The sequence below is a fragment of the Clinocottus analis genome, unplaced genomic scaffold (assembly GCF_023055335.1).
Source record: "Clinocottus analis isolate CAN_PGR_092001 unplaced genomic scaffold, fCliAna1.0.p SCAF_11, whole genome shotgun sequence".
NCBI classification, from domain to species: domain Eukaryota; kingdom Metazoa; phylum Chordata; class Actinopteri; order Perciformes; family Cottidae; genus Clinocottus; species Clinocottus analis.
The window spans coordinates 8,398,588-8,412,248 of NW_027175832.1; the positions used below are offsets into that span (position 1 = coordinate 8,398,588).

The 13,661-nt window shown below is 44.5% G+C and overlaps 2 protein-coding genes across 2 annotated transcripts in view; both read left to right on the top strand.

Annotated features, from left to right (window-relative positions):
• si:ch211-119o8.4 (somatostatin receptor type 5) lies at positions 1-7,462 on the top strand. Its single transcript, XM_068600437.1, has 3 exons — positions 1-407; positions 1,000-1,595; positions 7,317-7,462. The coding sequence occupies exons 1-3, from the start codon at positions 1-3 to the stop codon at positions 7,460-7,462; spliced, it is 1,149 nt and encodes a 382-aa protein (XP_068456538.1).
• Positions 7,405-13,661, top strand: part of rem2 (RAS (RAD and GEM)-like GTP binding 2) — a 24,701-nt gene continuing 18,444 nt past the window's right edge. Inside the window, exons 1-3 of the mRNA XM_068601142.1 lie at positions 7,405-7,535; positions 9,987-10,323; positions 12,399-12,472. Coding sequence (XP_068457243.1) covers positions 7,524-7,535; positions 9,987-10,323; positions 12,399-12,472 — 423 coding nt within the window. The 5' untranslated portion in view covers positions 7,405-7,523. The remainder of the gene's footprint in view (positions 7,536-9,986; positions 10,324-12,398; positions 12,473-13,661) is intronic.

Below are 13,661 nucleotides of genomic sequence, written 5' to 3' on the forward strand. Positions count from 1 at the left end.
ATGCCTGCCATAGTCAATCTCCTTTTCAACGTGGTCTCCACCAACACCACCATCTCCTTCACCGTGGTGCTGCCCCTGTTCAGCCTGGTCTCTCTGCTGGTGGGGGTCGGAGGTCACCTCCTGCTGTGGCTGGTGCTGGTGAGGAACCCTCGCAGTCGCTCCAGGCCGGGCTCCGTGCTGCTCCTCAACCTCAGCCTGGCGGACCTGGGCGCCCTGCTCACCCTGCCGTGCGTCCTCCTGAGTGCCAGCTTCCGGGACTGGCAGCTAGGGGGCGGGACCTGCGTCCTCCTGGGGTTCATGACCTCTGTGACGGTGGGGGGGGAAATCTTCAGCCTGGCGGCGCTGGCGGTGCTGAGGTATCGTATCGTTGCGCCGCAGACGAGACGGCCTGCCAGCCTGACACAAGTGTGAGTATGTGTGTGTGTGTTTCTTAAAACATATCATTCCTTTTACTTATTGTTAACACGTTCCATAAAAGCAACAATTTATCCTCGAGGTTTGCACATTAATCCACTGTTGAAAATAGTCTGCAACAATGTTGCCATCACTGGAGTTAAAGTAACAGGAAATTGTTCTTGTTTTAGGAAATCATTTGAGCTTTTCAAACTCAACACATAATGGCTTCTACAGGTAGAAATGGGATTGTTACCCAATGCACAAGACGACTCCCTCAAACAGTCACTTCGGTGATCCTCTCCTCTTGTCAGCACGCTTGAGAATAATGCCAGAGTCAATTTCTTTACTCCAACCTAGAGGCAGTAAAGAAGAGGCATAAATCAAATGTGCCAACGCGGAGCCGAACCATGAGCATATATCACAGGTCAGGGTCGACATTGAAGGTCAATGCTATAACAAATGGTTGGCTGCCATTAAATCATAACGTCGCTATCCTTCCTATCAGACCCGAGTCTACGTTTTCTTTCGGAGCCGACCTATTGCGAGCCCAGACGCGATCCTCCTGCACAACCAAATACGCCCGTGCTCTGCTCTCCTCCGCAGGTCGTGCACCGTCGTGGCCATTTGGCTGGTCTCAGTAACCATGGCGCTGCCCAAGGTCACCTACATCGACTTTGACGGGGCCTGCACGTGGGCGGTGAGCCGCGACGAGTGGCTGTACTTCCTGGTTCCCGCTTTTCTGGTTTATTACGTGGCCCCTCTCCTCTGTATCGCCGTTAACTGTGGCCTCATCATCTCCCACCTCCACGGCTGCAGGAACACTCTGGTTGCCCACCGGCGCAACAAGAAGGCCACCGCCCTGCTCATCGCTTCAACGCTGGTGTTCGCGATCAGCTGGCTGCCGTATTATGCACTTGAGTTCGTCAATGTCATGTCCCCTTATGTCAGTTCGGCAGCTTCCCCTGTCAGCACGCCACATGTCCCGCCCACCTCTCTCGCGCCGAGCGAGGCAACCGCGACCAGGGTGTCCCTGCTGTGGGAGGTGGCGTCCCTGGTGGCCATTTTGCTGGTGTGCCTGGCTCCGTGCTGGAACCCGCCGCTCTACTTCCTCTTGTCGCGTCCGGCCGTGCGTCAGCTGCGGGCTCTGCTGCCGTCCTTCTTTCAGAAGCACTTGGGGAAAACCCCTGTGCAGCGCTGGCGTATTGCTCCTGCTCCTCGCACAGGCCTGTCACACCCTCGGCCTCCTGCACACTCACTTACTCAGCAAACTCCAACACTCTGGCTAACTCAGTAAAGTTAGTACACACGGCTGCGCTCACTCATATTCCTGTGACGTACTATTTATATTTCCCATCATGGAAAAAACAAAAAACTGCACCGTAAGTCAGGTTATAAGCCGCTACTAACTTCTGCTCTATTTGATTCTAAATGGACCAAAACTTACTAAATTAACATAATGCTGCATTGAAGAAGACTTGACACGAGAGATTAATACCATACACTCATGTTTACAATGATTACTGAGGGAATAAATCAACAGAGAAGTAGAGTCATTGTCTCATTAACTTTTATACTATCTTATATATTTCTTTTTTGCAACCAGAGGAGTCTTGACTGACTTGACTGGCTTCAACTTGTCAGAAGCGGAGGTTGCCACCTGCAAGAAAAACACAAATGAGTCGCACTATGCTTTGCATACAGATGCTATTATGTTTGTTTGGGAGCGTGTGCAGCCACAGCCACAACCTCAAGATTACAGTAAATGTGAAAAAGGCTCCACGCAACAGCGTATGAGTCTCTCTGATAGACGACAGAGTATCATAAACAAAATGCATTATGTGCCATAAAACCACAGGGCTTATATTCGCCATCGCAATGCCAGTGTCACTCAGCAACTTGCAGTCCGAGCAGTACGACGCTCGCAGCAGACGAGAGCCTCCGATCCAAAATCAAGTGAAGAGAGAATTTTTAAAGGAATTCACAAACGAGTTCCTGGTAATATCAAAGCATTGGTCACCATTTAAAAATCCAGGTCCACTGAACTTAAAGACAAGCCCCGACGTGGGATCTGAACCTACCATCGTAACAGCCCTTTCGGGGACTTAATGACGTCTGCTGAGCCCACACTGGCCATCCAAGCAAACACAAATCAAATTCCCCACGGAGCTTTTAAACAACCATCTGATAAATGTGACATATATCATGGGCACAATATGAAAAGAGCATCTCGGAGATGGTGACAAGCGATGTAACCTCATAAACCTATTTCTAAGCCGTCTGGCTGAACAAAACACTGGGGACATGAAGAGGGCCGTGGCCGTCCCCCTGTAAAGCTCTCGGTGGCCGAACCATCTATATTCAATCTAATCTGAACAACCTCGTGAAAAGGGCCCTCTTTGACTCGTTGGAAGCACGGATAGAAGTGCTCTTGTTTCGCCCTGAGCTTGAATGCGGGGAAGTGCTTATTAAACTTGGATTTGACACAAAGGATCACATCAGAACATCAGCACGGGAAAATGACTTCTTACCAAGTAGAGTCCATCTGCTTGGTTTAATATCGCCATGTAAAGGACACGGCATGCTTTGTTCGACAAATCGCATGAGGACAAGTAATTGGATTGTTTTGTTCGCAGGCTATTCATATTGAGAGATGTGAAGCAGTGATTTTAATTAATTGTCAAGTTGGACTCGCTTGAGCTGAAGAACCCAGATGGAAATTGGTTGATTTCAAAAGCAAAACAAATCTGGTTCACAAATCAAAGTTAGCATCCATTCAAAAATCCTTTAAAAATATTTTTTTTATAAATAGGCATTACAATATACAAGTGTAAGTTCATGAAGACAATTGCATAAATTCTATATTTAATCAGATGCTGATGGCTCGGCTCTGTGTATTACATCTTATTTTCAACCCAAAAATATTTTTCACTGCTTAGCCTAGTGCTATTTAACAGGGAGTACATCACTATAAAATGTTATATCGTTGTTGTAACGTGTTTGTATAATCCTTGAAAGATAAGAAGGAAAAATGTTAAATTCTTAACAGTGAAGTTTCACAGGTAGGTTGTGGGCCGGCCCTTTCTGAGTCCCATCCATCCATCCATTATCTGAACCGCTTATCCTCATTAGGGTCGCGGGGCGCTGGAGCCGATCCCAGCCGTCAAGGGGCGAAGGCAGGGTACACCCTGGACAAGTCGCCAGTCCATCACAGGGCGGACATAGAGACAGACAACCATTTACGCTCACATTCACTCCTACGGGCAATTTAGAGTCCAATTAACCTATGCAGCATGTCTTTGGACTGTGGGAGGAAGCCGGAGAACCCGGAGAGAACCCACGCTGCCACTGGGAGAACATGCAAACTCCACACAGAAGGACCAGTATCCGCACGGGATCCGAACCACAGACCCTCTTTCTGAGTCTCCATTGTTAAATGTCTCACTAGAGCCGAACACCTGTGTAAGTAACAGGAAGACGGCTCCACCATAAAGTCATCGTTTATTATTTCATTTCCTTGAAGAGCAAAAAGCAGTCGCCGGCATGTGAATGTGATAAACACCTGACGCAATCTCTGACCTTGCGTTGGCCATCTTATTGACTTCCCTAAATTGCACCTCTGTTGCCTCTTGACCTCCTGACATCCTGACGCAGCCCAATGACAGACCGCAGTGTTTCCTTTGGGGAGGCTCCTGCGTCGATACCGTCTTGGCGGCTAATGAGAGCACTTATCCACGTCATCTGTCTGCCGCTGTGATCCTCTCGCTCAGTGCAAGGCACCGGCGCGCTCTGATGTCCTGATGAGACTCAATTAAGTCTGCAGATTAGTGAAAGCTTAAAATATAAGTCACGCTCAGCAGCCCCGTAGAGAGGATCCGTTCCATTTCCATTCTCAGAGTCCTCTCGCGTGTCTGCGGGCCTGTTGTAGTTTTAGAAGAAGAAGAAGGAAAAAAAGCACAGTGAGATCAGCCGGCTGCAAAGTGAGAGAGGAAACTAATATGCAAGGCGTTTAGATGGGGCATTTTGGAGAGGTATTGATTATTTGAGTGTGACATCAAGTATCACCTCACCCCATAATTGCCTTAAGAGGACATCTGCTCATTCACTGCCATTGAACACTGTTTAAATCCCACAGGGAGGATCTGTTTAATACAAAGAGCTATAGTGATAGTAGTGATTCACAAATGGGCCTTTGGCTATCCAGCATGTTTACAAAGCAGGATGGACTCTCTGTTCCTCTCAGTAATATACCACATAACACATTATGCTTTTTCATATGCCTATTTCCGACATTTCCAGAATGCATGTTTACAAATCATTGTGAATGCTTCTTTCATCTGCCTCCAATGTTAGTTTTGTTTAAGAAGAAGATATTTAAGATACTTTTTTCATTTTGTAGTTTTTTATAATATTTTGCACGTAGCTTTGGTTCAAATGTGTTAAATGTTTCCGTCTTTGAGACTAAATACACCATTGAACTTCTAAGTTGTGATTTTTTTTAACTTTAATTTGCATGTCATCTTAAAGAAGCTCATCCTGACGGTTTTCTTCAAAGTCCTTGTTCTTCACATAACGTGACCATAAATGGCGCTTTTTGTCTCAGGAAAATGCGTTCCTAAATGAAACTATGAAAGAAGACATTCAGCATCACTTATCACCAAAGTTAGGTCTGAATAAGTTCATTCTGTGATTTATGGGTTCAGCATATGAAGGGCAAAAGCCCTCTTCATGAAGGAATGTTTGTTTGAAGGAATGGCGTACCGTAAGGAAGAAGACAAGATGATAAGAGTTGGCAGAAGGCAACAGAAAGCATCACACACTGTGATGTTTAAGGGTTTTGCAGGCAAAGCCTTGGCTTAGAGACTAAAAACATTAGAAACGCTCCAGCATCGGCAACAAGGACATTACTAAAAGCAACTTGCGTCACTGCTGATCAGGAAGCGGTTGGTTTTGTGCTTCTGGGCTTTTGAGTCTTTTGTTTCATGTGCAAATCAGCTTACAGTAAAGTGGGCCATAACTCTTAAAAACATAGAGGGACAGAGGAGTAAATTGATGGGCGATTGGATCAGAGAAGGTTCCAACTCTGGGACAAAATGTGACTCGATGCTTTATGGAAGCAGATTTTTATTTCTCACATATTTGCTGCGGTTTTGTCAGTTTCCAAGGGGTTTCGTGAATACATCGAACCAATGGATTTTCCACTGAGTGTCACACACACACACACACACACACACACACACACACACACACACACACACACACACACACACACACACACACACACACACACACACACAGTCAGTGTCATTTTAGCAGGTGATGGACTTTATGGCTAATGGATACACAACATCAGTTCACACAGAAACATATACTTCCCTGCAAACAGGCCATTTTGAAGAAATGGGAAGCGATAGATGGAAGACTGAATCAATGGGGGCACTGTGGTCATAAAACTAAGCGTGTACGCCGACGGACAGACACCTCTGTCACCAATACGGAACAATCTATGAAGATTTAAATGATATGCATAAATGTGATGTCAGTTTCCAGAACATTGATTTTCCTTGTGATATTCATCTCTGACAGGCAAATGTCCGGAGAGAGAGAGAGAGAGAGAGAGAGAGAGAGAGAGAGAGAGAGAGAGAGAGAGAGAGAGAGAGAGAGAGAGAGAGAGAGAGAGAGAGAGAGAGAGATTGACCTACTAGAATGGAATCAGGATGTTGTGGAGCTTTTGTGCTTCAACCGTTCTGCTGTCAGGACGTCCCAGTTCATTAAACAAATATTTGTCTTCTGACAGATGATCATTTACATATTTAAATACAAACCTAAAGCACTGTAGTAGTCTACGACCATGATCTCCTTTGAAAAAAAAGACAAAATGGGCAGAGTATACCGAGAATAGTATATTATCAGGATACCCCCAATAGTGCAATTGATAGTTTTGTAACACATGTTTCTGTTCACTTAAAGCTAAACTGAACTGATGACATCATCAGGTTTGTCCTTGTTATCTTCCCAGATTCCTCCCAGCTCCCACACATACATTACTCAACTGTTTTGAACAAATGAATTATTTGACATCGTGACAAGAAACTTCTCCCCTCGAGTACATTTTTCATTTTAATTTTTAATGAAATCTTATTCTCTCTCATTTGACGTCGAACAACAAAAATATTTTAAAACTCTCTAAAAACAAACTTAACTCTGCTTCCCTCTGGTGGCCGCGTCACCCCACCGTGACAAAAGAAGAAGAAGAAAAACTGATCCCCTACAGTCTCAAGCTGAAAGAAACACACCGGGAAAAGCCCTGACCGGTGCTTTTATTGTGAAGGAGCGGGGTGAACTGAAACCAGGACCACTGGTCTCCCCTCGCCATCCCTCCACCCAACCCACAGGGAGAAGGGAGATCACTCACCGAAGGACGACCCCCCCACCCTCTCCCTCCCTTCCTTGCTCCCTCCCTCCCTCCAGAGAGAGAGAGAGAGAGAGAGAGAGAGAGAGAGAGAGAGAGAGAGAGAGAGAGAGAGAGAGAGAGAGAGAGAGAGAGAGAGATGCAGGTACTGATGGAGGTGTGGAGGTGGGCGCAGTCGCTGCTGGCCGTTGGGACACCGAGGGGACAAGAGGGGATGGTCTGATGGTGTGATGGCTTTAATTCTTCTCTCCACAAGAACTCGCCTCTCGCAGGTGTAGTAGCCTCTCCTGTCGCTCCTTCAGCCCCAGGTTTCCATGCGCCGGGGTACACACCACACACTCTCTCTCTCTCTCTCACACACACACACACACACACACACACACACACACACACACACACACACACACACACACACACACACACACACCCTGCCTTCAAGTCACCAGAGGAGCGTTTTTTTTTTTTTAATTTTTTAACGCGAAGTGGGAAGAATAACATAATGTCAAACCAGACGTGGCGCGTCTCCTGTGCGCGCCGCCCGTTACTGTGAACGCGGTGCCGGTCCGCACCCAGCACCCTGCACCCAGCACCCAGCACCCAGCACCCAGCACCCTGCACCGAGCACCCTGCACCCTGCACCCAGCGCAGATGACCTGAACCGAGCGGCCGAAGGGGTTGCAGCTGACTTGTTCCATAAAGAGAAGACTTATTGATAACCATGGCGGACCAGGTAAGGCGAAACCTGCTTCCACACCTCGTGCGCTCTGCACAATAGTCTAGGCTGCACGCGCACACACACACCAGGTAGGCAACACAAAAATCTCTCTCTCTCTCTCTCTCTCTCTCTCTCTCTCTCTCTCTCTCTCTCTCTCTCTCTCTCTCTCTCTCTCTCTCTAATGTGTATCTGAGAGAATCGCACGAGATCTCATTATTATTTTTTTTATCCAGGACACTTTCTCCCCGTCACACACTAACTCTGTATCTGTCATTTTTGTTGTTGTTCATCTTTACTCCTAAAATGTTATGGACATAATTTTGACTTCCAGCGTGTGTGTGTGTGTGTGTGTGTGTGTGTGTGTGTGTGTGTGTGTGTGTGTGTGTGTGTGTGTGTGTGTGTGTGTGTGTGTCTCAATGGGGACTTCATAGTAACCTTCGTAGTAGTGTTCCGCTCTGCATGCTCTCCATCTGTATGCGTCTGTCTGTACCATTTGACCACAGAGTGAATTGCACTGAGCTACACACTGAACGTGGTTGGGAGGACTGAGACTCCAGCAGACATAACTATAGGCTTCAGCTGGAGCACAAGCAGCAGCAGCAGACAGCATAATTGGGCTGTAGCGACGGAGGGATAAAAACATTGCCTGTAGTATTAATTTTGTATCGTGCACTATTGTTTGCCCCAGTTCTGCTCGACAGCTTGGCGAGGGAAGAGAAGATTAACCCTTGACACGCTGGCTCAGTCCGCGGTCAGAGTCCCCCCTCCTCCCACGTACTTAATTGATTAGCTCGTCCAATTAACCCGAGTGATGCCGCATGAATGATGCATGGGCGTATTACGTTACGTCACAGGTAGCACACCTCAGCTGCATGAGCGACACATGCATTATTATACTGATCAGTAGTATTTTAGACTATACTGTATTATACTAGACTATATTATACTATAATATAGTATAATATAGTCTAGTATAGTATAGGATAATATATTATGCCATATTATACTATATTAAACTATACTAAACTATCATTTATTATACTATACTATATTATACTAAACGAGACTAGTACATACTATAATAGACCATTATACTTTACTAGACTATATTATATTAGACTAGATTATATTATACTACTAGACTATATTATACTCGACTATACTATACTACTATATTATACTTTTCTAGACTAGACTATATAATACTATACTATAATATATTATACTATACTAGACTATACTATACTATACTATGCCATACTAGACTAGACTATATAGACTAGACTAGATTACACTAGACTGTACTACTATATTATACTAGACACGACTAGACAATACTAGACTTGACTATATTATAGTATACTATACTATATTAGACTAGACTAGAGTAGACTATATTATCTAATACTAGAGTACAAAGTCACCAGTTTATTAAGTACAACTGGAGCTCCCCTCTAAAAAAACAAATCTAACACAATACGGTCAACAGCCCTGAGATAAATCCTAACTTTGTGATGTTTATAATGTGTAGTCAATGTTGACATCGTGTCAGAGAGACGTGTTCATTCAGGTCATTGTTATTTGCGAGACTTTCCTCTGTGTTCATGCTGAATTGGTTTGCATTATCCTCTAATGCGCTCCTGTTATTGTGTCAATACCCTATAATTAAGCGCCAATACTGTACTTAGCTTTGCCACAAGCAGATGCTGGGCCGTGGAAGCCCAGGGGCGCTGGAGCTAGATTAATTGCTGTATTAATATTGATGAGGGTTGTCCATGGTTGACCTGCTGTGGCTGCAAACACACTATTATTCACATGCACGCGCACACTTTTTCTCTGGCAAACTATTGTTCCAGAGAAAAGCACCGACAGCTTTCCCTTTTTTAATCAAACATTTAAATTGAAATGACTGTGGATGGAGATCAAGACTTTTAGTTTCTGAACCATTAATGTGTGCATTAATGCGGTGGTCTTTATATGTATTTGCACATAGTACAGTAGTCACCTGGCAGCACTTACACATTACACACAGCTACAACCTCTTCCCTTTCCCCTCTATCTGTGTGTGTGTGTCTTTTTCAACCTGCTGTCTTTTAGCATCTTCTTATCTTCTGTCAGTCTTTCAGCAGCTCGTCCTGCCTCCCACCCTTTGTTACCCTCCTCCTCCTCCTCCTCCTCCTCTTCCTCTCGTAGGTTCCCTTTGACATGCTCTGCATCTTCATCTGCATCTTCCTCTCACACTGCCACTTATCTGACTCACCTCCACTGTTATCACCTCCCTCCTCTTTACATACACAGGCAGTGGAAACACCCTTCCCCCATTCTTCAGTGATAGCATTTACCAGAATAGACGGCCCTACTGCACATGTAAATCTGCAGCCTATGTGCACCTCTTGGACTATTTGTCCGAACTGTCTGAGACTCACGTGTCTGTCTTTTGTATTTTCCGTCTCAATGTAATTCTAGTACAGTATGTTTCTCACCACGGCGCCCCCCCTCCGGCGTGGGAGCACACCCCTGCCTCTCAAACACCAGCTGCGGAGGGAAGAGGCCGTATCCGAGGACTGCGATTGGATCCCGGGCATCGCGGAGCCGGCCATGTTGCCTATCAGTGACACAGGGGTGACTCGGGATGAGTCCGGTAGCCAATCAGCAGTTGCCCAGTTGGCTTACCACAGCCATGGCGGAGCATTGAAGATAGTGCTACTGGGTCAGACTGGCGTGGGAAAGTCGTCGCTAGCCTTATCTCTGGCTGGGCAGTCGGACAGATCCCTCTCTATAGACTCTGAGACACAAGCTTGTGGTAAAGACTTGGATAGGGATTGGTGGAGTGTGTTTTTGTGTGTGCACCTGCTAAACATTTTAAAATCCATCTTACCGGTTGACTTTAGAAACGCTTCATTCAGACACTAAATATAACAGGAAACTGGTGCAATTCCGTTGCCAAAAGTTTGATACCACTCTCTATGTCTGGAGGCTAAGTATGAACTTGGAGGTAGCAATTGGTTAGCTTAGCTTAGCATAAAGATCGTAAACAGGGGGAAGCAGCGAGAATGGCTCTGTCCAAAGATAATACAACCTACATAACACCTCTAAACTTGGGACTAATTAACAATATACAGCTAATTGAACAGGAAACAGATGCTATGGGGGTTGTGTGCTGGAAACTGGCCACAGAGCCGGGCCCAGAGGATTTCCCCCCTTTTTCCCCCAATCTTCATGGAAAGCTAAGCTAACCAGCTGTTCACTATTTTCATATTAATATAAAGAAATTAAAGAGAACTTGAATGACGTATTTCCCCTCTTGGTATGTTTCCCTTCGAGGCTTTGGCCTCGGTCTTTGGCCTCAGTTGGTCGCCAGGTCTGTCTGTTACACAGCTCACTGCCACACAGAGGATAATCAGCCCTGGTCCTGAACCAGCCCAGTCGACGAGTCAGTGTCACAGAGACGACTGCTCGCCCTCATGCATGAAGCTCCCTTGCCCCTGACTCACGCCATACAGTATTCATTACGGCCCATGTTGTACACTCAGAGTCATGCATCATAAATTGATAGAAAAGCACTTCCATCCAAGAAGCTTGTACACTATGTTTTTACGACGGCACTCCCTTCCTCATTTAAAAATATTAACCGAGCGCTAAATCATTCTATGAGTTACACGTGTGAGGTGTAAAAAAAAAAAAAATAACCAATTAAAAATAAACTAATCGACACCTATTTAATTAACACTTTTTCGCTAGTTTTGACCAGATGCTCTAGCAGCCCTGTGAGTTGGTTAACACTTCACCAATCAATACGTGTCATCATAAAGTAATTAGCAGTAAATTACAGCAAGACCTTATTAAAACCAGAGGATTTGCTATGCTGTCTAAATTTCCAGCTATTTTGGGTTTGCTCGTATGTTAAAAGTTGCTGTGTTACCTTTTTTCTTCTTTGTAACAAGAGATTTCCTTTGTAATTTACCAGTAGAATGCAGCAAACAGAAGCATTTTCTATGTCTATATTGTTGCTATTATTGTCAACAAATCCCATGAAAAGCCACAACCAGCGACAAATGAATCCAAGCATTGTTTGTGTAGTCAAAGCCTGATGTATTGTAAATAACATATCACCGAGCCACACCACTGTCAGATGTTCTTTAAGACGAGCGCGGATACTGTAGATGATTTTAAAGTAAATCCCACATACTGACCACTAAAAACTTGATATTGCACTAAATGTTAAAATAGTTGAATAACTAAAATAGTCCTAAACAAATACACCCATAAAAGTATTTTTAGCAGCGCTCCCCCTTTTAAACTATTACATGTTCAGAACTTAGTGTCCCTAACCATTAAAGGTTAGGGACATCTGAAAGGGTTGAAAAATAGCCTACAATGTTGTTGGTTTAGTACAAAACTTTATAGAAATGAATGTCCTCATAAAGAAAAGCAGCAGAGTTTTGCAGTAACACTTTCCAAACATGGCCCCATAACCCAATTTAAACATCTTTAAACTGCTTCAAAGTGTCTCGAGTAGGTCAAGGACATTTTTCAAGACCTGACATTTTCAGGTTGAGCCATTTCTCTTCAATTAATATTGCAATTAATTTAGACTCCACAATGCATCTGCGTCGATGTAATATTTTAGAATGTCAATACATATATAAATAAGAAGAGATCCCGGAGAAGACCCAGAACACGCTGGAGGGATTGTATCTCTCGGATAGCAAGTCTGGATCGGTCTGCGGGGTTAAAAAATAGATGGATGAAATACATATATATATATATATATATATATATATATATATATATATATATATATATATATATATATATATATATATCTTTGTCATTGCACTGTGTACTCATGTGTGTAACATGGCTATTTGCTTGCAGGTGAGGGCTACGAGTGCTCAGTGACAGTCGACGATGAAGACAGCAAACTCATCATTTTTGACAACTGGAAACAGGTGAGCTACTGACTGTCAGCTTCACATTGAGTCACTCTGTCTTCTTAAATTTGGCCACTTTTGTCTTTTTCCTCTTGCGCCCGGCATTCCTTTTCTCAAAGTCACCATTTCACTTCTCCTGGTTTGACATTCGTTGCTTGTTCATAAGAAATGGAAGAAGAGAAAAAAGAAGGGCATTTGTTAGATTTCTGTGATGTGCAAATTATTTGTGTGTAAAGAGAGTGTGTTGCCGACTGTGGCTTTTATGTGTGTGGGTGTGTGTTACACTTAGCGGGGAATCCTGTATGAGCAGCTGTGGCCACTGCACTCCAGCTTCTTTTCTTTTTTTTAAGTTCTCTTGTTCGCAAAGAAAAGTGGAAATCGCTCTCACATTAACCTTGCCTGTTTCAATTGGAAATCTTCACTTAACGAGAACATTTTGGGCGATTACATTGCTCCATCCACTGAGCGGAACAGTGCGAGTGAGTTAATACGACCCTGTGGCCATGGCTTCTGAGCTGGAAAAACTTGAACTGTGTACAGGCAGATAACAACAGCATCTTGTCAAACCGCTCCTTATCCCTCTGATGACATTGTGCATGCGGCCATTAATACCTAATAATTAATCATATTAATAATGGGATGGTACCATTGGGCCATCTAATTAGAGTCTACGGTGGTCTCATGCATCTTTTTCCAGATATCCACACGGCCTTTAGGGGCTTTCCCCGTAAGGTTACATTATTCACACACGGTTGAATCAATCTCTGGGGAACTCTGCCTGAAAGCTAGATAATTTCTTTGCTTCCTCACTTTTTTCTGTAACTCCTCTCCCCCTTTTTCCCACCCCCAATTGTGTTACCATCCCTTCCTGTGGCTGTCACCATCTCCAAATCTCACTTCCCATGCACTCTCTTTGTTGTTGTTGTTTTTTTATCTGGTGCTTGCTCGCCTCTATCCACTGGCTTTTTTCTGTCGTGGATGACTCTCGAGTTAATTACATGTGTTATTCTGTGCGTGTTAATACGAGGCAAAGCATTAAGGCTGAAGCAACAGACCCAGGCCAGCGGGAAGCTTGGAATAACTCCAAGGCCGTCAGCAGTGAGGGAGGAGGCAGAGAGGACTGGACTGCCTCCCAAATCATCTGCCAATCCATGCTCATGCTTCTGGGCTTTTCATCTTTTTGGGGTGATGCTCATTGATGAAAGTC

Coding starts and splice junctions, on each gene's coding strand:
- si:ch211-119o8.4 (XM_068600437.1), top strand. CDS start 1: ATGCCTGCCATAGTCAATCTCCTTTTCAACGTGGTCTCCACCAACACC. Junction 408..999: donor CCTGCCAGCCTGACACAAGT/GTGAGTATGTGT, acceptor TCTCCTCCGCAG/GTCGTGCACCGTCGTGGCCA. Junction 1,596..7,316: donor AACCCCTGTGCAGCGCTGGC/GTATTGCTCCTG, acceptor ATGTCAAACCAG/ACGTGGCGCGTCTCCTGTGC.